This window comes from Mustelus asterias, chromosome 22 (assembly GCF_964213995.1).
Source record: "Mustelus asterias chromosome 22, sMusAst1.hap1.1, whole genome shotgun sequence".
NCBI lineage: Eukaryota > Metazoa > Chordata > Chondrichthyes > Carcharhiniformes > Triakidae > Mustelus > Mustelus asterias.
In genome coordinates, this window is record NC_135822.1 from 26,271,890 (window position 1) to 26,295,712 (window position 23,823).

General features: G+C 54.3%; 1 protein-coding gene across 1 annotated transcript in view; it reads right to left on the reverse strand.

The window, feature by feature from the left end:
- The window catches only part of LOC144509966 (EF-hand domain-containing protein D2-like), a 35,528-nt gene extending 12,882 nt beyond the window's left edge, over positions 1 to 22,646 (reverse strand). Inside the window, 1 exon segment of the mRNA XM_078239031.1 lies at positions 22,333 to 22,646. Within this exon segment, the coding sequence (XP_078095157.1) occupies positions 22,333 to 22,619 (287 nt within the window). The 5' untranslated portion in view covers positions 22,620 to 22,646.
- Between the last annotated feature and the right edge of the window lie 1,177 nt (positions 22,647 to 23,823).

Here is a 23,823-nt window from a genome sequence, read left to right on the forward strand (position 1 = left end):
AGGGGCGAGGGAGGGAGGGAAGGGGGCGAGGGAAGGAGGGAAGGGGGCGAGGGAGGGAGGGAAGGGGGCGAGGGAGGGAGGGAAGGGGCGAGGGAGGGAGGGAAGGGGGCGAGGGAGGGAGGGGAAGGGGGCGAGGGAGGGAGGGAAGGGGCGAGGGAGGGAGGGAAGGGGGCGAGGGAGGGAGGGAAGGGGGCGAGGGAGGGAGGGAAGGGGGCGAGGGAGGGAGGGAAGGGGGCGAGGGAGGGAGGGAAGGGGGCGGAGGGAGGGAGGGAAGGGGGCGAGGGAGGGAGGGAAGGGGGCGAGGGAGGGAGGGAAGGGGGCGAGGGAGGGAGGGGAAGGGGGCGAGGGAGGGAGGGAGGGAAGGGGGCGAGGGAGGAGGGAAGGGGGCGAGGGAGGGAGGGAAGGGGGCGAGGGAGGGAGGGGAAGGGGGCGAGGGAGGGAGGGAAGGGGGCGAGGGAGGGAGGGAAGGGGGCGAGGGAGGGAGGGAAGGGGGCGAGGGAGGGAGGGAAGGGGGCGAGGGAGGGAGGGAAGGGGGCGAGGGAGGGAGGGAAGGGGGCGAGGGAGGGAGGCGAGGGAGAGAGGGAGAGAGGGAGGGGGCGAGGGAGGGAGGGAGGGGCGAGGGAGGGAGGGGGCGAGGGAGGGAGGGAGGGGGCGAGGGAGGGAGGGAGGGGGGCGAGGGAGGGAGGGAGGGGGCGAGGGAGGGAGGGGGCGAGGGAGGGAGGGAGGGGGCGAGGGAGGGAGGGAGGGGGACGAGGGAGGGAGGGGGACGAGGGAGGGAGGGGGGCGAGGAGGGAGGGAGGGGGGCGGGAGGGAGGGAGGGAAGGGGCGAGGGAGGGAGGGAAGGGGGCGAGGGAGGGAGGGAAGGGGGCGAGGGGAGGGAGGGAAGGGGGCGAGGGGAGGGAGGGAAGGGGCGAGGGGAGGAGGGAAGGGGTGAGGGGAGGGAGGGAAGGGGGGCGAGGGGAGGAGGGAAGGGGGCGAGGGGAGGGAGGGAAGGGGGCGAGGGGAGGGAGGGAGGGAAGGGGGCGAGGGAGGGAGGGAAGGGGCGAGGGAGGGAGGGAAGGGGGCGAGGGAGGGAGGGAAGGGGGAGGGAGGGAGGGAAGGGGGCGAGGGAGGAGGGGCGAGGGAGGGAGGGAAAGGGGAGAGGGAGGGAGGGAAGGGGGCGAGGGGAGGGAGGGAAGGGGGCAGGGGGGAGGGAAGGGGGCGAGGGAGGGAGGGAAGGGGGCGAGGGAGGGAGGGAGGGGGCGAGGGGAGGGAGGGAAGGGGGGGGGAGGGAGGGAAGGGGGCGAGGGAGGGAGGGAAGGGGGCGAGCGAGGAGGGAAGGGGCGAGCGAGGGAGGGAAGGGGGCGAGGGAGGGAGGGAAGGGGCGAGGGGAGGGAGGGAAGGGGGCGAGGGAGGGAGGGAAGGGGGCGAGGGAGGGAGGGAGGGGGAGGGGAGGGAGGGAAGGGGGCGAGGGGAGGGAGGGAAGGGGGCGAGGGGAGGGAGGGAAGGGGGCGAGGGAGGGAGGGGAAGGGGCGAGGGGGGGGAGGGAGGGAAGGGGGGGGGGGCGAGGAGGGAGGGAAGGGGGCGAGGGAAGGGGGCGAGGGAGGGAGGGAAGGGGGCGAGGGAGGGAGGGAAGGGGGCGAGGGAGGGAGGGAAGGGGGCGAGGGAGGGAGGGAAGGGGGCGAGGGAGGGAGGGAAGGGGGCGAGGGAGGGAGGGAAGGGGGCGAGGGAGGGAGGGAAGGGGGCGAGGGAGGGAGGGAAGGGGGCGAGGGAGGGAGGGAAGGGGGCGAGGGAGGGAGGGAAGGGGGCGAGGGAGGGAGGGAAGGGGGCGAGGGAGGGAGGGAAGGGGGCGAGGGAGGGAGGGAAGGGGGCGAGGGAGGGAGGGAAGGGGGCGAGGGGAGGGAGGGAAGGGGGCGAGGGGAGGGAGGGAAGGGGCGAGGGGAGGGAGGGAAGGGGGCGAGGGGAGGGAGGGAAGGGGGCGAGGGGAGGGAGGGAAGGGGGCGAGGGGAGGGAGGGAAGGGGGCGAGGGGAGGGAGGGAAGGGGGCGAGGGGAGGGAGGGAAGGGGGCGAGGGGAGGGAGGGAAGGGGGCGAGGGGAGGGAGGGAAGGGGGCGAGGGGAGGGAGGGAAGGGGGCGAGGGGAGGGAGGGAAGGGGGCGAGGGGAGGGAGGGGAAGGAAAAAAGGCAGAGTGAGATTGATACAAACATGAGTGATGTAATCTGATTCTCGCTGACGGTCTCTGGGACACTTGTACAAATATTCCATCAGGGGTTTAATAACGCACGCCACTGGTGTCCCAGGAGACAGAGGCTGGAGGAATCGTCAGCTTCAGAGCAGCAGGGAACATGATGAGTAATAAGAATTAATGAGTAACTAATGGTAATTGGGACTCACTCAATGTCAACAGGCTTAGAGTCTCCAACATGACTCCAAAGCACCAACTCGTTCCATCAACTGCTCCAGTGAACCTTGGACTGGGGGGGGGCACGGGTTATCGAGCAGGTGCCCCACCCTGGGGGTGTCAGAGGATGGGTGACCAGAGGGTGGGGTGTGAATGGGGTCAGTTGTACAATATGTGGCACAGGCCATCTCCACCAGAGAGCGAGAGGAGGACCGAGGGCGTGTGGGAAAGGAGGGCGGGGGGGGGGGGTGGGGGGGTTGGGGGTTTTCCATGAGGCAGAGAGACAAAGGAGAGGGGGGTATCAGTGAGGAAAAGGGATAACCAGGTTCCTTGGCAGGTTAAAGTGTATTTCAGAAGTGGCCCTGCCTTATCCCTCCCTCCCTCAGTTATTTCTCTTGATAGTCATGTTCTTTATGCCAATTTTCTTCGCCGTTCCACCAAACTCACACTAGGACGAGTGCCGGTACCTTGCCCAGCCACACATTAACCCAGAGGGTAAATGGTGATCAGTCTGCTCGCTAGTGGGAGGAATCACTCCCCATCTCAATCCAGTCCACAAGCGCCGCCTGCCACTCTCATTCCAAATTTTCCAATTGCCCCTCTGACCTGTGGCCCAGACGTTTCACCTCTGACCCGCCATGATGGCAACAATGTCAACCCCGTCAGTCACCTCCCCGTTGGGCTGCATGCTGGCCCCTGCATCTTCGGGCGTAGATGGGGCTGATTCTCCCTGATCTACTCAGAGGGGAAGCCTATCCTGAGGCCTCAGTAAGGATCGCAGTCAGGGGTCCCGGGATCAGACAGTATGTCAGCACTGTTGCTATGGACACGGGGCCCACTGATTCAGGCTTTTGACGCAGAGTTCCTGGCAGCTTTGCTAGGGAAGTTAAAATTAAACTTTTTTAAAAAACGTTGGTGTGAGGAGCTAAAGTTGAAGTGGAAGTGTTGCAAGACGAAAAGAGGAAGGGGGGAGATGTCATCTTTTGCAAGGTTCCTCTTGCTCAGATGGACATTGGGTGATGTTAGTTCCTCATGGGGCATGCTGGGCTTTGTTCTTTGTGAGGACTGGGTGTGGGGAGGCAGTGACAATCAGCGAATGACGGTCAGTGTTGGGATACGGTTATCGTGGTGCCTTTTCTGGTAAACGAGCTTTCCCTCTCCTTGGATAACCGATGTAAATTGGTGGACCCGAACCAACGAGAGGCAGCGGGCTATTGCACTAAGGGAAGCATCACTTTATGTCAGCTTTCTCCCTCCAATCCGGACAGTGTTGACACTCACTGGGTGGTGGGGGGGGGGGGGGGGGGGGGCGGGGAGAGATGAGCTCCTCAGAGGCCTCCAGGACCTTGGCCATTCCTTGTCTGGAGAAGGGGCGGGGGTGTCCATTTCCACGGGAGCCCGATTGGTGACGGGAAACGATCTCTGGCCTGCTCAATGCACCATGACCCCGGCTGTAACCAGCCCTGGTTTATGGAGTGGATGGAGCTAGGCTGTGATTCTCCCCACGGTTGAATAGACCGTGTGCGTTGATAACTGGCCGTACGGGACAAGTTACCAGCGAGCTGCGGGCCGCTCTGGCACCCAGACGCAGGCCTGAGGCAGTGCTTGGGGGGGTTTGGCGGGGGCGGGGGCGGGGGGGGGGGGGTGGGGTGTTAACTGTGTCAGAATAATGGGCTTGTTGGGAAGTCCCCTCAATGGGAATAGGGGCCGCCCGTCCCACAGACGGAGGTTTGCCCCTCCTCTGCACTGGGAATGCTGGGTTTCCCGGCCCTGTGTTAGTGGGGAGTGGGAACGAGGAACCCAGGATCTCAAACAATGACGAGACAGAGAACAGGAATGAGATAGAGAATCTGGTGAACTGGTGCGGCAACAATAATCTCTCCCTCAATGTCAACAAAACAAAGGAGATTGTCACTGGACTTCCACATCAATAGGGACGAAGTAGAAATGGTCGAGAGCTTCAAGTTTTTAGGATCACCAACAACCTGTCCTGGCCCCCCCGACACTATAGTTAAGAAAACCCACCAATGCCTCGACTTTCTCAGATGAAATTTGGCATGTCCGCTACGACTCTCACCAACTTTTACAGATGCACCATAGAAAGCATCCTTTCTGGGTGTATCACAGCTTGGTATGGCTCCTGCTCTGCCCAAGACCGCAAGAAACTACAAAGGGTTGTGAATGTAGCCCAATCCATCACGCAAACCAGCCTCCCATCCATTGACTGTGTCTACACTTCCCGCTGCCTCGGGAAAAGCAGGCAGTATAATTAAGGACCCCACGCACCCCGGACATTCTCTCTTCCACCTTCTTCCATCAGGAAAAAGGATACAAAAGTCTGAGGTCACTCACCAACCGACTCAAGAACAGCTTCTTCCCTGCTGCTGTCAGACTTTTGAATGGACCTACCTTGCATTAAGTTGATCTTTCTCGACACCCTAGCTATGACGGTAACACTACATTCTGCACTCTCTCCTTTCCTTCTCTATGAACGGTATGCTTTGTCTGTATAGCGCGCAAGAAACAATACTTTTCACTGTGTGTTAATACATGTGACAATAATAAATCAAATCAAAAGGAATGTTGTCTGGGGGAGTGTGTGATCAGGCGGGGGTGGCTGGGAGAGCAGGGGCCAGAACCTCACCTCAAACTCTGGACTTGCAATGTCTGGCTGCGGAACCGTTGGCTAACTCTCTTCAGTTACAGCTGCAGCCTTTAATACTTCACCACATCCTCGCGCACACACAGACACTCTCCTTCTCACTGAGCTGCTTCCCCCTCTGCGGTGAGGGAGTGGATGGACAGACGACCCGAGACGTGCCATTTGTTGCGTCTTTCCTCTAGCTCTGTGGGAGGAGGGGTATTTCTCTGGGGGCTATCCACATGGGGGAGGAGGGAGTTGTCACACTGAAGGGCGTCACCCTGTGTTAAAACAAGTGAGATAGGCCCCTCTCCCTCTCACCTCTCAGCCACCAACCACAAGCGGTCTCAGACACAGGCCTACTCTCGGTTCGAAGTCCCAGGAGTTGTTATAAATAACAGGGCGAGTCGAGGGGAGTTTATTTTAAAATGCCTGTCGCTTTCTGTCTGTACTCGATGATCTTTTTCTGCTCTGCTCTCACTCCCTGACCGGACCTGCAGCCGGGAGGCAAACTCGAACTGTCCCAGCTCGCTGCAAACCCGACCTGCCAAAGAGAGCAGGGAAGCGGTCAGCCCACCTCTGACACTGAATCAGATCGAGCGGGACGCCCCAGCCCTGCTCCTGCTTTCTGCAGGACTCCCCAGCTCGCATGGCCCCAGAACCCCACGTAGAGAATCGGGCATACAATTCCTACAGGGCAGAAGCAGGCCATTTGGCCCATCGAGTCTGTACTGATCACAATACCGACCACAGGCCCTATTCCCACACATTCACCCTGCTAATCCCCACTGACACCAAGGGGCAATTTAGCATGGCCAATCCACCTAACCCGCACATCTTTGGACTGTGGGAGGAAACCGGAGCACCCGGAGGAAACCCACGCAGACACGGGGAGAACGTGCAAACTCCACACAGACAGTGACTCAAGGCCGGGAATTGAACCTGGGTCCCTGGCGCTGTGAGGCAGCAGTGCTAACCTGACTGTCATCCTGTGACTGCCCCCTCATGATGGAACCCGCCCGTGCGCATCAGGATCTGTGATGCCTCATGTGGTTGAACAGCACACTCACTCTCCCATCTGGGCTTATGGGGGGGTGGGGAGAGGGGTGGTTTCTCGACATTCATCCGGATCATTCGTTAACTTCAATCTACACTGACCACAACACACTAACTTTTGCGGAAAGGATTGAGACACGGAATGTCAGGTTTCTCAATGGGAGTTTGTTTCTCGAACTATACCATCTAAAGATCCCCCACATTGCCGGGAAATCGGATATAATTGCAGATGCCCTGCCCAGAACCTGCGGAGATCCAGTTGGAACTGAGAAGATAATATTGACCAAGGCTGGGAAAATTAATGCGTGCTTGTTGTTTTATATTCATTTATTTTTCTCTCCTTTTGCAATGACATGAGAATGAATCTCACTTTGAACTTTTAAGATATGTGTTTATAAAAAAAAGGATTGACAAACCAAAGATAGCTGAGAATGTAACTTCTGAGAATGTAATGTAAAGGCGGCCCGGTGGCACAGTGGTTAGCGCTGCTGCCTCACAGCGCCAGGGACCCGGGTTCAATTCTGGCCTCGGGTCACTGTCTGTGCAGAGTTTGCATGTTCTCCCCGTGTCTGCGTGGGTTTCCTCCGGGTGCTCCGGTTTCCTCCCACAGTCCGAAAGACGTGCTGGTTAGGTGGATTGGCCATGCTTAATTGTCCCTCGGTGTCAGGGGGATTAGCAGGGTAAATGGATGGGGTTATGGGGATAGGGTTTGGGTGGGATTGTGGTTGGTGCAGATTCGATGGGCCAAATGGCCTCCTCTGCACTGTAGATTCTATGTTTCTTATAATTCAGTGACTGTCTGGAAAGTTCCTGTGCGGATTGCACTCAGTCCCAAGAAAGGCCATAGAATGTTGCATCTGGAGGGAAACCTCAGACAGAGATACTTCATAGGAAGAGATCAATACAAAACCTGAACTGTAATCTCCTGTGGAGGCAATGGAGGTGGATTACCATCTCTGCAGAAACCATCTCCTGAGAGTTATATGCCAGACTGTGAACAGGACGTGAGTTGAAAGAAAGACATGTCTATGTTTTTCTCCTTCCAGGAATACCAATTGCAGCCCTGGTCTGTGTGTACTAGTCTGGTATTCTAGTTCTATTGTGCTAGTGTGCGCTGCGAAGGTCACAGCTGAAGAACATTCACTAGGCATCCCTGCACTTTCAGGTAAAAACTCTCTCTCTGATTCCTAGGAGCAAGTCACGAGTCAGCAAAACCATAGTCGAAAAGGAAACAGGTCAACTCCTTTCAGCTAAAATGCAGAACTGAAAATCTCCAAAGCTGCTCGAGTCAGCGCTACTGGAATCACCCAACTTGACAGCTGCAATGTTTCACCATCTACCACTCACGGACAAATCAAAGACTGATTCATACATTCCTTTAAACTTTTATTTTAGGACCCACTTCTCAAATGTTATTGTGTGCGCGTGCGCACGTGTGTGCAAGTTTTTATTATTCTTCTCATGTTTTAGTAACTGATAAACTCACTCATTCTTTAACTTAAGAAAGTCTGGTTGAATTGTCACTTTTTAAAACACAAATACACTTGGACTGGGAAAAGGCATCCACAAGGGAAGGGGTCCTTTCCAAATTAACCTCATTGTGACTAACCGAGTTGAATAAACAAGGGGAGCCAGTTCATCCCTCCTCACCTGGGAGCAGAACAATTTGGGGGTACCTCATCCGGAATCATCATGAATTGGGGGACCTCACTTGGGGACCGGTCGAAACAAGCTCTTTCATAATCTCGATGGTTTCAATGAGATCACCTCTCATTCTTCTAAACTCTAGAGAATAGACATCCAATTCTCAGTCTCTAATTAGGCCAATCCACTCATCCCAGGGACCGATCTAGTTGAACTTCGCTGCGCCATCTCCAATGTAAGCAAATCCTTCTTTCACCACGGGAGACCAAAACTGCACATAGTGTTCGAAGTGCAGATTCACAAAAGTCCTACACAACTGTAGTAAGACTTCCTTATTCATGTACTCCAATACTGGCACAGGTCAATGGGCTGAATGGTCTTCATTTGTGCCGTCAAGGCTGTTTTATGAGGGAATGGTTGATCAGGATGGGCTTGCATCCACTGGTGGAGCAGGGTTGAGGGGCCGAGTGGCCGACTGCTGCTTCTAATTTGTATGTTTGTAACTATTACATGGTTCTATTCTCCCAAGGAATGTTCTTGAACCTTGATCCACTCTTCATGTCAGAATAGGCCATTTGGCCCGTCATCTGTGCTAGGTCTCTGAAAGAGTTCTTCAACTCCCTAGAATGCCTACAGCGCAGGAGGCCATTCAGCCCATCGAGTCTGCACTGACTCTCTGAAAGAGCTTACCAAGGCCCACCACCCTGCCCCATCCCCATAATCCTACGCATTTACCCTATTAATCCCCTAATCTACACATCTCTGGACAAAAGGGGCAATTTAGCATGGCCAATCCACCTAACCTGCATATCTTTGCATAGTGGAAGGAAACAGGAGCGCCGCGAGAAAACCCACGCAGACACGGGGAGAATGTGCGCACTCCACACAGACAGCGACCCAAGCCAGGAATCGAACCCGGGTCCCTGGCGCTGCAGGGAGGCAGTGTTAACCACTGTGTCACCGTGCCACTCTACAGACTGGGGTGGGGTGGGGGGAGGGGCTTTAAACTTGTGGCCGTGACTGATTTTCTGTTTGAGGCAATAGCTCTGCACCTAAAGACTGGGCCTGGAGTCCCCATAACCAGAACCCCCAATACTGCCGACCCCCCCTCCACCCCTCTCCAAAAGCCCCTCCCCACCCTACCCCCCTTGCTCCTCTAATCAGCTGCCTTCCAGTGAGCAGCCACTGGTTGGATGTGCTGAGATGGCCAGGGTTGGTGGCGAGTGAGTGGATGAAACAACCCAGGCTGTGGACACCCGCCCGTTAGCCGGGCTTTCAGAGCATCTCCAGGGTTAAAATTAGCACCGTCAATGGAACAGAGACTGACTGATGTGAAAAGCCCCGGCTCACACCCAGCCAAACACTGAGGTCCTGGTTGGTTGGATCCACAACATATTCATAGAATCCCTACAGTGCAGGAGGCGGCCATTCGGCCCATCGAGTCTACACCGACCACAATCCCACCCAGACCCTATTCTCGTAACCCCACGTGTTTACCCACTAATCCCGCTGACACTAGGGTCAATTCGTCACGGCCAATCAACCCAACCCGCACATCTTTGGACTGAGAGAGGAAACCGGAGCACCCGGAGGAAACCCACGCCGCTCTCCTTGCTCTCACAAGGTGTTCTGGTTGGTTTCCAATTTCATTTTTAATCTGGATTGTAACCCCCCACGACACATGGTGATAGCGAATCGCAGGCAGGACTGAGATTCATTTAACAACTGACCCTGGGACGGTGGGGGGGGGGGGGGGGGGGCATATGATTTTTCGTAAGGACAGACAGGAAGGAGAGGGCGGTGGGATAGTTTTGTTAGTGAGAGATGGAATAAGGACGATGGCCAGAAAAGATCTTGGATCAGAAGATGTAGATGGGTGGAGTACGAAATAACAAGGGGAAAATGGCAGTGGGATAAGCTCTAACAGCAGGTACAGTGCAGGATGGAGAGTAAATCAGGTGATAATGAGGGCATGAGGGCAGCACATTAATCGTGGGTGACTTGAATCTTCATGTGGATCGGGAAAATCAAATTGGTAGAGGTAGCCATGAGGAAGAATTCAGAGTGTATTCAGGACAGTTTCCTGGAGCAACATGGGGCAGCACGGTGGCAGAGTGGTTAGCACTGCTGCCTCACAGCGTCAGGGACCCAGGTTCAATTCCAGCCTCGGGTCACTGTCTGTGTGGAGTTTGCACATTCTTCCCGTGTCAGCGGGGGTTTCCTCCGGGTGCTCCGGTTTCCTCTCTCAGTCCAAAGATGTGCGGGTTAGGTTGATTGGCCATGATAAATTGACCCTAGTGTCAGCGGGATTAGTGGGTAAATATGTGGGGTTACGGGAATAGGGTCTGGGTGGGATTGTGGTCGGTGTAGACTCGATGGGCCGAATGGCCTCCTTCTGCACTGTAGGGATTCTATGAATATGTTGTGGATCCAACCAGGAGTCAGGCTATCTGGTAATGTGTAATGAGGCAGGTTTAATAAACAATCTCAGAGTAAAAGATCCCCTAGGAAATAGTGACCATAACATGGTAAAATTTAACATTGGGTTTGAAAGTCCGAAACTAGAGTGAGTAACAAGTGTGCTAAATTTAAATGAGGGTAATTACAAAGGAATGAGGGCAGAGTTGGCTGTTATGGACTGGGAAGGAGTTTAGCAGAAAAGATGGTTGATCAGCAATGACAGATGTTTATGAAAATAGCCTCAAAGCAAAGATACATCCCAGTGAGGAAGCAGGATTCTATGAAGGGGATAAATCAACCATGGTTAACCAAGGGAGTTAAGAATAATATTAAACTGAAAGAAAAATCATACAATGTGACAAAGATTAGTGGTAAACCAGAGGATTGGGGGAAGTTTTAAAAACCAACAAAAGCTGACCAAAAAATAACAAAGAGGGAGAAGATAAACTCTGAGGGTAAACTAGCAAGTAATATAAAAACAGACAATGAGAGCTTCTTTAAATATATAAAAAGGAAGCGAGAGACCAAAGCGAACGTAAGCCCTTAGAGACTGGGGGAATAATAATGGGGAACCAGGAAATGGCAGAGGAGTTAAATAAATATGTACGGTCAGTCTTTATGGTGGAAGACACTAATAAGATTCCAAATACTAAATAATCAAGGGGCAAAAGGTGGGGGAGGGGGAATAAATACAGTAACTATCACTAGAGGAAAAAGTACGAGGGAGTCTAATGGGGCTAAAGGCTGGTAAGTCCCTTCAACCTGATGGATTGCATTCCAAGATATTCAAGGAAGCGGCTACAGAGATAGTGGATGCACTGGTAGTAATCTTCAAAGAATCCTTAAACATTGGCAAAGGTCCCAGAGGATTGGAAAACTGCCAATGTAACACCCGGAAAGCTGCAGCTCAGAGGGAAATAGGGGTCCTCGTGCATAAATCACAAATAGCGAGCATGCAAATTCAGCAGGTCACAGGGCAGGCAAATGTAGTGTTGGCCTTTATTTCAAAGGGATAAAAATCAAAATGGGGACGGCGTGCTAAAAATTATACAAGGAACTAGTGAGACCACACTTGGAATACTGTGAACAGTTTTGGTCCCCTTATCTCAGGAAAGATGTATTGGCATTGGAGGCAGTTCAGAGAAGGTTGACTTGGTTGATCCCGGGTACGGAGGGATTTCCTTATGAGGAGAGGTTGAGCAGCTTGGATCTCATTGGAGTTTGGGAGAATGAGGGGCGATCTTATTGAGACGTGTAGGATCCTCAGGGGCTTGGGAGGGTAGATGCTGAGAGGTTGTTTCTCCTTATAGAAACATAGGAAACTACAGCACAAAACAGGCCCTTCGGCCCCACAAGTTGTGCCGAACATATCCCTACCTTTTAGGCCTACCTATAACCCTCCATCCTATTAAGTCCCATGTACTCATCCAGGAGTCTCTTAAAAGACCCTGTTGAGTTTGCCTCCACCATTCTTGGAAGGGTCTAGGACCAGAGGGCAGTCTAGAACTAGAGGGCATAATTTCAGAGTAACCATACAGTGCAGAAGAGGCCATTCGGCCCATCAAGTCTGAACTGACATGCAAGGAACACCTAATCCTGTTTACCAGCACTTGGCCCATAGCCCTGAATGTCATGACGTGACAAGTACTCATCCAGGTACTTTTTAAAGAAGTGAAGCAACCCGTCCCCACCCGCCTCCCAGGCAGCGCATTCCAGACCGTCACCACCCACTGGGTAAAAAAATGTTTTCCTCGCCGCCCCCGTAAACCTAGGCAGGTTTAAAACACAGATGAGAAGGAACTTCTTCTCTCAGAGGGTAATGGATCTATGGAATTCTTTACTGCAGAGGGCTGTAGAGGCTGGGGCGTTAAGTCTGTTCAAGGCTGAGATGGACAGATTTTTAATCAGTAAGGGAATCAAAGGTTCTGGGGATAAGGCCGGAAAGTGGAGTTCAGGATTATATCAGATGAGTCATGATCTCATTGAATGGCGGGGTAGCCTCGATGGGCCAAATGGCCTCCTTCTTCTCCCGCATCTTATGGATGTGAGACGGAGAGAGAAAAACAGGTGAACAGAGAAAGAAAATGGAGCGAGAGAAGATGGGCAAGAACAGGAGAGTGAACAAGACAGCAAAGCTTTGGCTGAGGCCTGGATTAGGCTCCGCTGTGATGCCCTTGAAGTGGAACAGCGGGCAGACTCTCACTGTGTGGGCTGACTCGGTAAGAATGGCCATGAGACTGAGGTGGCAGAGTGCACTCTCAGTGCGATCCCCCTTAGAGCCGGCACGGCAGCGGGGGGATTGGAATCTGCTGCCTTCGCTGGGCAATGAGGTCACAAAGAAGTAACTCAGCAACTTCTCAACAACTTGCCAAGTTCCTGACAAAACACCTAGACTTGCAGCAATCGCCTGGAGACCATTTTCAAGGATTCTGTTCCTCAATGGTCTCATGAGCTTCTGCAGTGCCTGGCCTGCTCACGCCCAGATTGTTAATTGTTACAGAGTGATGGCGGCACTGGCACTCCATGGATAACTAATTACTCATGTTACAGAATACTACAGTGCAGAAGAGGCCTTTCGGCCCATTGAGTCTGCACCAACCATTGAAAGGCCCTGACCTGCCCACCTAATCCCACTTGCCAGCACTTGGCCCATAGCCCTGAATGTTATGATGTGCCAAGTACTCATCCAGGTTCTTTTTAAAGGATGTGAGGCATCCCACCTCCACCACCCTCCCAGGCAGCGCATTCCAGACCATCACCACCCTCTGGGTAAAAAATCTTTCCTCAATCCCCTCCCCCCAAACCACCCACGTGCATGTAAAAATCTTGAAACTCCCTCCCTAACAGCACTGTGGGCCTACCTACACCACAGGGACTGCAGTGGTCCAAGGCAGCAGCTCACCTTCTCAAAGGCAAATGGAATGGGAAACAAATACTAGCCTAGAAAGAATGGAAAAAACCAGAGACTGGCTGATAGCAGTGGTGGGTTTTTGGATTGGGGGTTTTACATTTGTAATGTTGTCTGATATACTCCTCCAGCAGCTGGCTGTTCAGAGGTGAGCTGGCACGGGTGGCACAGTGGGTTAACACTGCTGCCTCACAGCGCCAGGGACCTGGGTTCGATTCCCGGCTTGGGTCACTGTCTGTGTGGAGTTTGCACCTTCTCCCCGTGTCTGCGTGGGTTTCCTCCGGGTGCTCCGGTTTCCTCCCACAGTCCAAAGATGTGCGGTTTAGGTTGATTGGCCATACTCAATTGACCCTTAGTGTCAGGGGGACTAGCGAGGGTAAATACATGGGTTTATGGAGATAGGGCCTGGGTGGGATTGTGGTCGGTGCAGACTCGATGGGCCGAATGGCCTCCTTCTGCACTGTAGGGTTCTATGTTCACCGTTAGCCCGGTGCATCTCTGCTAACTGCAGCTCACACAAAGAGGTACGCACGAGCCATGGATGATCCACCGCACTCTCTGAGGGAACAAAACCAAAACGCCGCCCCCAGTTTATCCTGTTCAATTTTCATTACGGGGTTAAATCCTAGCCCAGGGGTAGCGAAGCTGGCCCCATATCCAGCCTCATCTCTCAGCCAATTCAAATTTAATTTGCATCAATCAAAATGCAAATGAGGCGAATGAGAATCTCAGAGTCAGCGTATCCGTGTCGGAGCGGAAACTCAAATACACATTCGGTAATGCTCTCTGATACATGTCAACATCGTCACTCCCAAATCCAGCAGGGAATGGAGTCTGAGAAACTGCTATTCACCAAACCCCACTGCTTCCTACATAGCAATTAGAAGCAGCAGGAGGCCAACCCAGCCCCTCGAGCCTGCTCCGCCATTCAATCAGATCTTGGCTGATCCCTCCCTGGTCTCAAATCCACCTCCCCACCTGTTCCCTATATCACTTTAACCCGTTTTTATTAGAAATATATCTATTTCCTTTTTGATACCATTCAATGATTCAGACTCCATCGCGCTGTGGGGCGGTGAGTTCCACAAATTCACCCCCTCTGCGAGTAGTTCCTCCTCATCGGAGTCTTAAATCCATCGTCTCTCAACCTATACCTGTGATCTCTTGTTCTCGAAGAGGACTTCCCGAGCGCCAAGGTACTGCCCCTTTACTCCAATGGGTTTGATTTTGCCAAGTCTATTCTGTGGTATTTTATCTGAAGGCCCATAAACACGCCCACAATGGTACGATTCTCGGAAACCCTCTCTCTTCAGCAGAGAACTCAGTCATCTTTTCAAACACAATTTACACAGGATCAAAGAATCCCTACAGTGCAGGAGGAGGCCATTCAGCCCATCAAGTCTGCACCGACCACAATCCCACCCAGGCCCTATTCCCCGTAAGCTCACGCGTTTAGCCCACTAGTCCCCCGACACGAAGGAACAATTTAGCACGGCCAATCCACCTAACTCGCAAGTCTTTTGTGGGAGGAAACCGGAGCACCCGGAGGAAACCCACGCAGACACGGGGAGAAAGTGCAAACTCCACACAGACAGTCACCCAAGCCTGGAATCGAACCTGGCTCTGTGAGACAGCAGTGCTAACACCATTACCCCCATTCCCTCCTAATGCCAATCCACCTCTACAAGTTTCCCCCACCAGGACGGACATCAGGCTGACACCTGTTTGCTGCCTCCATTCGCGCCCCCCCACCCACCCCTCTTTAAACAACGAGGATGTAATATTTGTAATCATCCCCAGATCGAGAATAAGTTCTGAAGATTACGGTCAGGGTCTCCACAATTTCAACCCTTTTGTCTCTTGGTTACCCTGCGATGCGTTCCATCGAAACCAGGGAATTTTTGACACCAAGGACAAACAAGTTTCTAAGTACGTTGCTTTTTAAAAGTCTATTTTGGTTAGGTCACAGTTCGAGTACAGAGCACAGGCCTGCCCAGCAGATTACAATGCCCAACGCCAAAACATGGTTCACAAGCAGGAGGGAAATTACTTCACTTCTCAAGAAAAGTGTAGAAATCGGAGGCTCCCTTTCTTAAGAAAGAGACTGGGAGACGACCTGACAGAATAATGAAGGAGTTTGATAGGGTAAATGTAGAGGAGATATTGTCACTTGGGGGGAGGGGATTAATGTGCAAAAACAGGGCCATGAGAATCAGCTAGTCACCAATAAATCCAATCGGCATTTCAGGAGAAACTTCTTCGTAGGGCGGCGGGAAAGCGGAATTCGCTACCACAAGGAATCACAGAATCTCTACAGTGCAGAAGGAGGCCATTCAGCCCATCGAACCTGCACCGACAGCAATCCCACCCAGGCCCTATTCCTGCAACCCCATATATTTACCCTTCCAGTCCCCCTGACACTAAGGGGCAATTTAAATTGCCCCGAGTGCCATGGCGTTACTAGGGTAAACAAGTAGGATTATGGGGACAGGGCCTGGGTGGGACTGTAGTTGGTGTAGACATGACGGGCCAAATGGCCTCCCTTTGCACTGTAGAGACTCTGTGATGCTGTGAATTTAGCATGGCCAATCCACCGAACCCGCACATCTCTGGAGTGTGGGAGGAAACCCACACAGACACGGGGAGAACGTGCAAACTCCACAAAGACAGTGACCCGAGGCCGGAATTGAACCTGGGTCCCTGGCGCTGTGAGGTAGCAGTGCTAACCACTGTGCCGTGGTTGAGATTAATAGCATAGATACATTTAAGGGAAAGCTGGTAACTATAAGGGGCAAAGGGGGAGAAGGAAATGTGATACGGTTCGCCAGTCGGATGGGACGAGGTTCACGGGCAGCATAAAGACCAGGTGGGCCGAATGGCCCATGCTGTGGCTTGCACGCAATGCTGGAAAGCAACACTCCAAGGAGATCAAAGGTCACTTGAAACTAAGGCTGCACCCAGTAATCAAACAACTCATTTGCAAATATTTAACCCAGTCCCGACACACGTTCCTTTCATAATCGCAGGATCGGGGAGCTTTCTGGAGGCAGGAATTCAAGGTTTTAGGAAGCTGATACACGTGTCAACGTGCAAGGGATGCTGGACTGGCACCGATTGTGAAATGAAGCAAGACTGAACTGAGATCCAAAGCGCAAGCTGCCCCCGCCCTGCTCGCTGTGGAAGAAGCTCCCATACTGGCTCAGTTGACTGGTGCGCTCCCCAGCAGGCCCACAATCTGGCGAGGCCCGGCTTTAATCCCCAGTGTCTGTGCTCCACTTTCGACTGGGTATATTCCATTGTGGCAGCGTTACTCCCGCAATCCCCATGCTGCACTTCACCGGAAAGTTAGTGGCTCTTTCCCTAGTCCACTGACATTGGTCAGGCCACGGCCTAAACCGGGATGTTGGATTTATGTCACATTATCAGTAACCCCCACAGCTTGCCTCCTGGGCTTGCAGAATCTCACTAGCTGTTCTGTCTGGAGACAATACACATCTCTTTAACCTGTGTTTAATGTTCCCTCCACCCACATTGTCTGTACCTTTAAGACCTGGCTGGCTGTAGGATTCGCATTCTAATCAGTATTCTGCAACTTGATTTCTGTGTCTGTTTGCACTGTTTGAGAGCACATTTCCACTCCATCTGACGAAGGGGCAGTGCTCCGAAAGCTTATGGTATTTGCTACCAAATAAACCTGTTGGACTTTAACCTGGTGTTGTGAGACTTCTCACTGTGTTCACCCCAGTCCAACGCCGGCATCTCCACATCTTGGTCAGGCCAGGCAGACTGGCAGAGTTGAGAATGGGATTAAAACTCACAGCTCCCACTGCAGCCTCTTAAAGAAAGGGGCTGATACATTCCCAAACAGCACTCACAGTTCGAGATTGGACTCCTGTCTCTGTACAGAGGTAGGGATGGGGCGTTCTAGTTAGTGCCCTTGTTCTAACTCAGCCACCTCTGCTGAAAAAGCAGAACACTGCAACAAGACAGCAGCAAACTCGGCGATGCCCTCTGCAGTCAAATATCTCACTGCTTAGAATTGCAAATGTGGATGAGAAACTGCAGGAATGTTCTTGGAACCCATAACCCAAGCAACAGTCGGAAAGAAAAGTGCAGAGCACACAAAAAAGAGGAAATACTTTTTTTTTAAAAACACACAATGTTGAAAGAGAGTGTTAGATGTGAGATAGAAACCTTCCCCAAGATCACACGCACAGGGGGCTGGGTAAGAGTTGTGTGTAATGTTTCTGCCTGGCATTCAGCACTGAGACACACATGAGGCAAGGTGGTGGCAGGCTCGAGGTGTTGGCTCATTTATGTGTTAATGAGGGGGGTGGGGGAGAGGGTTAATCAGAGTGCAAAAATACTCACTCGACCCAAGTCTATTTCCCTCAGACCCGGCCTGGCCCAAGAGCAGGAAGTGGGAGCTTGAGTTCAAGTTCCACAATAATCTCACACAGGCTGCCGATGTATTTAACTCGTAGCAGCTGCGCACCTGGGTGTGAGGGGGTGCGTGAGCGAGTGTGTGTGAGGGAGCGAGTGTGTGTGTGAGAGTGTGTGTGTGTGAGGGAGCAAGTGTGCGTGAGGGAGCGAGTGTGTGTGTGTCCGAGTGCTTGGGGGAGCTGTGTGTTTGGGGGCTGTGTGTGTGTTTGGGGGCTGTGTGTGTGTTTGGGGGTCGGGTGTGTGTGTGTGTTTGGGGGTCGGGTGTGTGTGTGTGTTTGGGGGGGGCTGTGTGTGTGTGTGTTTGGGAGGGGCTGTGTGTGTGTGTGTTTGGGAGGGGCTGTGTGTGTGTGTTTGGGGGTCAGGTGTGTGTGTGTGTGGGGGGGGGGATGTGTGTGTGTGTTTGAGGGGGATGTGTGCGTTTGAGGGGCTGTGTGTGTTTGGGGGGGATGTTTGTGTGTGTGTGTGTTTGGGGGGATGTGTGTGTGTTTGGGGGTGCTGTGTGCGCGCGCGCGGATGTGTGGGGAGGGGGAGCTATGTATGTGTACGCTGCCTACTGCCATGCAGGGTGTGCTGGTGATGGAATCCTGCAATGGTGACGGCGCAGTGACAGCCATTCGGCCTGCCCCACCCATACTGGCTCTCTGGAAGAGCTACTCAGCTTATCCTCTTACACCACCCTTTCCCCATAATCCAGCAAATTCCCTCTCTTCAGATAACGATCCCATTCTCGTTCCACAGCCGGGATTGAATCCACCTCAATCATTAAACATTCCCCAGTGTGTCTGTGCAGGCAGCAATGTGGAGCTGTACAAAGACAGTTCGAGGCAGTGTCCCTATCTGAGTCACAACTCGCTCTGTCCCCTGTTCCAGTGCTGTGCGTGATCTCGAGGCAGCCACTCAATACACTGTCCAAAGCTGCTCTCTCTGTATGAAACACTGAGTGATGGTGTAGCAATCAGGGAAAATAGATCAGCACACGAGTGAGAGAGGGATCGAAGGATACATCGATGGGGTAAATGAAGAAGAGGTAGGGACCACTGGGCTGAATGATTCAATCTGTGTAATTATGTAACAGACTGGATAATGTGTCAGGAAGAGGAAACTCTCATCCTCTCCTGAATGTGCGGAATCTGAATAATCTACAGGATCCATCTAACGCCTGCATGTAGAAATACACAAACATACATATGCACACATACATGCGTGCACAAATACACAGACATACATGTATGCCCGTTCAAACATACCCATACACAGCCCCAAACACACGTAGCCTGCTCATATACACATGTACCACCCCATGTACCCCAACACACGACTCCCCACACTTGCCCGGCACACATGTACCCACCCTGCACACCTGTGCATATCCCCCCCCAACTCCACACCACCCTCACACACAATGTACCCTCTCACGCACAGACACACTCATACTCTCCTACACATGCACACCCTCCTACACACACGTGACCTCCTATGCAAACACACACACGTATGTGTGCACACCCTTTTCACTGAAATCACTGGACTGCAAACAAGAGTGGAAAACAACTAATTTCCTTCCCCCCTCCCCCCCCAGCCTGACGTCGAGCGCAAAACTCCCCAAAATTCACAGACGTGTTTAATGGTGAACAACACAACCGTGAAATGCTGGTGAGTCTGTCAAACATTCACTGCTGTGACTTTTACACCACTTTATTCATGACCTCCCGACACACACACAGAAGACAGTCGATTCTTCAGCCGTGCGGACTGGAATTCTACCGCGAAGGTCGGGATAATTCACAAACTCAACTCAGACCCAGCAATGGTGTGGAAGTAGCAGACATCACCGGGTTAAAACGCAGAGCTTTGCGCTCGTTTCCAAGTGCCGTGCCTGTCTTACGCCCATCACCCAGCGCCCGTCGCTGCAGTGCAGTTGCCACCCTGTTCTCTGATGCGCCCACCTCTCTCCTTACCCTGCCGCGACCGTCTCCAGACTCGAGAAACGCCCCTTCCCCTTCAGACCACGTCTCCTCTCCAATCCTAGACTTGTTCCGAAATGGTTGCCAGGATTAAAGTTTAATTGAAATCTGAACCTCCCAACAAGTTCAGACTGCAAACTGTTCAAACCATCCAACCCTTAATACCAGGCAACAGAGGTGTGGGGGGGGTGTTTTGTTTATCACACAGTGCATTCAGCACATGTTTGAAGCTGTATCGGGTATGATAGATGGGAAGAGTTCCAAAGGAACAGGTTGACGCATGTGTCCCTACAGGAACAGGCCTGAAGCTGTTAAGCTGCCTTCTGTGCAGATACACCAGAAATAAAGCAAAACCCTCGCGATCCCCCCCTATCCAGCTACACAAACCTGGAACCAACTTCCCCGAGTAATTGGGGGCGGAGGAGGACGACTTTGAAGAAGATTTATTTAACAGGTCAGCTGCTTTAACTCGAGCTGCAAAATAATTATTTTCTCTCCACTGGGAGGAGGGGAAATCTCCCGTCCTTTAAAGCTGCGTCTGTATTTGCGCAAAATATGCATTTTAATCAGCACTTCAAACAATTTGCAGCAGTCTTAAAGCCGCTTCCTCCCTCCCAAGTTGAATCTGATGTACTGAACTGCTCCCTTTATATTGTGGCTCATACTTCAGGCCCTGCACAGTAAGGGAGACATCACTATCCACTGCTACATCCTGTCCCTGCACTGATCGACTATTAGGGGCAGCACAGTGGCAAGCGCTGCTGCCTCACAGTGCCAGGGACCCGGGTTCGATTCCCGGCTTGGGTCACTGTCTGTGTGGAGTTCGGCACATTCTCCCCATGTCTGCGTGGGTTTCCTCCGGGTGCTCCGGTTTCCTCCCACAGTCCAAAGATGTGTGGGTTAGGTGGATTGGCCCTGCTAAATTGCCCCTTTGTGTTGGGGGATTAGCTAGGGCAAATGCATGGGGTTATGGGGATCGGGCCTGGGTGGGATTGTGGTTGGTGCAGACTCAATGGGCCGAACGGCCTCCTTCTGCACTGTAGGATTCTAGATACTGTCCAGACAAGGTAACACCCACGCCCCTCTGAACATAGCTTCATTATGACATGGGGAAGGAGGCTGTTCAGCCCTTTGAACCCATGCTAGAATCCACTCAGTCCCATTTCTCCTGCTTTTCCCCGCAGTCCAGTGAACCTTATCTCCCTCAAGTGCCTACCCGATTTCCTTTCATCCTTAACATTCGGATAAGACGACCGGCGTCTCAGTTTATCATCTCATTTTGAAATGACAGCGACACGGCACTCGCTCAGTACTGCCCTGAAGTGCCAGCCTGGGGATCACACGCTCAACTTTGACCCACAACCTTCCAGAACAGAAACAGGAGCTGAGGCTGCTGCGTGGAGGACACTCTTTCATGACCTCTGTTACGTGCAAGTTCCAGTAACAGACCTGAATTGCTTCACCCGAGAGTGACACAACTCAAGACATTCCCTCTGGGCATAGCCCACTCACGAAAGGGCAGAATCGAGAACCCCACACTCCCAGTCCAAGTGGTCACGGTGGGGATAAATTGGGTCATTGGATAAATTAAAGCTATCGGCAAACACAGACTGGAATTTGGGCAGCGTGTTTCTGTGTGGCAGGACTGGAGCAGCCCCCAGAAGCAAAGTGTTCTTTTCTGAAGAATGTGACGGTGCAGGAAATGAACGGCAATGTCTCTCCTGTGCCGTTAATTACGCGAGGGAGACCGTGTTGAGCACTAGGGCCCAGCAGAAGTCACGGCTGCACAGGTTAAAGAAGAGTTTTTCAACGATCCGCAAGCCTCCCGGTGTCCAGGAGAGGATCCTGGAGGTCCTGCGATCTATGCCAGCTCTTCGTACAGCACCGGCTGGTTTACTAACTGGTTTCTGTGAATGAACACTAATAAACAGATTTGTGAATGATAGTGTCAGGTACACCACACTGCTCCATTCATAAAGTTAACACTGCAGGTCCCAGAAGGGGGTAATATATACGAGGGGCATTCCTGGGAGTGTTTACAGTGACAGTGAGGAGCTACAGATTACAGGGGAGGATACCCCACAAAATCCACATCACTGAGGGGGGGGGGGGGCGGGGGGTATATAACCCCCACCTTATAATGAGTGGGACCCAATATTTGCAGGAGGGGATCTCGGGATTCTCTATAATTATAGGCTGATTGTCCAAATGTAATCATGTTTAAGGATGGAGGATTCCCTCGCTCAGTGATGGGGGGGGGGGGGGGGGGAAAGGGGTGGATTCCTGGGTCAGTGATGGGAGAGGATTCCCTGGATCAGTGGTGGGAGATTCCATGGGTCAGTGATGGAATGATAGGGGGGGGAATCCCCTGGGTCAGTGGGGGTGGGGGGGGAATCCCCTGGGTCAGTGGGGGTGGGGGGGGAATCCCCTGGGTCAGTGATGGAGTGATGGGGGGGGGATTCCCTGGGTCAGTGATGGAGTGATAGGGGGGGGGGATTCCCTGGGTCAGTGGGGGGGGGGATTCCCTGGGTCAGTGGGGGGGGGGATTCCCTGGGTCAGTGGGGGGGGGGGATTCCCTGGGTCAGTGGGGGGGGGGGATTCCCTGGGTCAGTGGGGGGGGGGGATTCCCTGGGTCAGTGGGGGGGGGGGATTCCCTGGGTCAGTGGGGGGGGGGAATTCCCTGGGTCAGTGATGGAGGGATGGGGGGGGGGAAATCCCTAGGTCAGTGATGAAATGATAAGGGGGGGATTCCCTGGGTCAGTGATGGAGGGATGGGGGGGGGGGGATCCCTGGCGTTGCCCCCCCGGCTCTCTGCCCCCCGCCCCGGGCTGACTCACCGGCGGAACATGCCCTCCATGTCTCGGATCTGCTTGCGGGAGAACTCCTTGAACTCGGTGTTGGGGTTGAAGACCCGCAGGCTGGGCTGCTGCGGCTCGCTGGAACCGTCATTGAGCTCCCCGCGGCGGAGCAGCTTGGCCGACAGCTCACTGTCCGCCGCCGCGGTCACCGGCTTCTCCTCAGCCCCCTGCTCACTGCCGGAGCCCGACTCGGCCTCCGAGCCCGCCGGCTCGTCCCCAATGTCCAGCCGCCGCTGCAGCTTCACGGCTAATTCATCCGAAGCCATCCCTGAGACAGCAGCCGCTCCGCTCGCCAGCCGCCGGGAGACTGACGGAGCCCGGCACCGGGAGCCCCGCCCCAGACACTAGCCCCGCCCTTAGCCCCGCCCAAGCCCCGCCCACAGCCCCACCCCTAGACCCTAACCCTGCCCACAGCCCCGCCCAGAGACTGAATGAGCCCGGCACCCGGAGCCCACCCCAGGCACTAGTCCCGCCCCAAACCCCGCCCACAGCCCCACACCGAGACCATAGCCCCGCCCACAGCCCCACCCCTAGACCATAACACCGCCCAGAGACTGACTGAGCCCGGCACCGGGAGCCCGCCCCAGACACTAGCCCCGCCCCCAAACCCCGCCCACAGCCCCACCCCTAGACCATAACACCGCCCAGAGACTGGCTGAGCCCGGCACCGGGAGCCCTGCCCCAAACCCTCGCCCCGCCCATAGCCCCGCTGCAAACCCTAGCCCCGCCCAAAGCCCTGCCCTAAACCCCACCCACAGCCCCATCCCTAGACCATAGCCCCGCCCACAGCCCCGCCCCTAGACCATAACACCGCCCTGAGACTGGCTGAACACTGCACCGGGAGCCCGCCCCAAACCCTAGCCCCGCCCATAGCCCTGCCCCAGCCCCGCCCCAACCCCTAACCCCGCCCACAGCCCTGCCCCAGCCCCGCCCCAACCCCTAACCCCGCCCACAGCCCCACCTAAAGTTCTGCCCCAAAACCCTAACCCCGCCCACAGCCCCACCCCAACCCCACCCCTCGACCATAGGCCCGCCCAGAGACTGACTGAGCCCAGCACCGGGAGCTCCGCCCCAGACACTAGCCCCACTCCAACCCTAACCCCACCCACAGCCCTGCCCCTAGCCCCGCCCCAACCCCTAACCCCACCCACAGCCCTGTCCCAAACCCTAACCCCGCCCACTGGCCCTAACCCCGCCCAGCCACCCGGAGACTGACGGAGGCCCAGCCCCGACAGTAACTCCGCCCACACCCAAACCCCGCCCCTAACTGCGGGCTGGAGACTGAGTCCCGAGCCCGGGAGCAGGTCCCGCCCTGGAGCGAGACCCGTGGGGGTGGCACAGTGGTTGGCACTGCTGCTTCACCGCGCCAGGGACCCGGGTTCGATTCCCGGCTTGGGTCACTGTCTGTGTGGAGTTTGCACGTTCTCCCTGTGTCTGCGTGGGTTTCCTCCGGGTGCTCCGGTTTCCTCC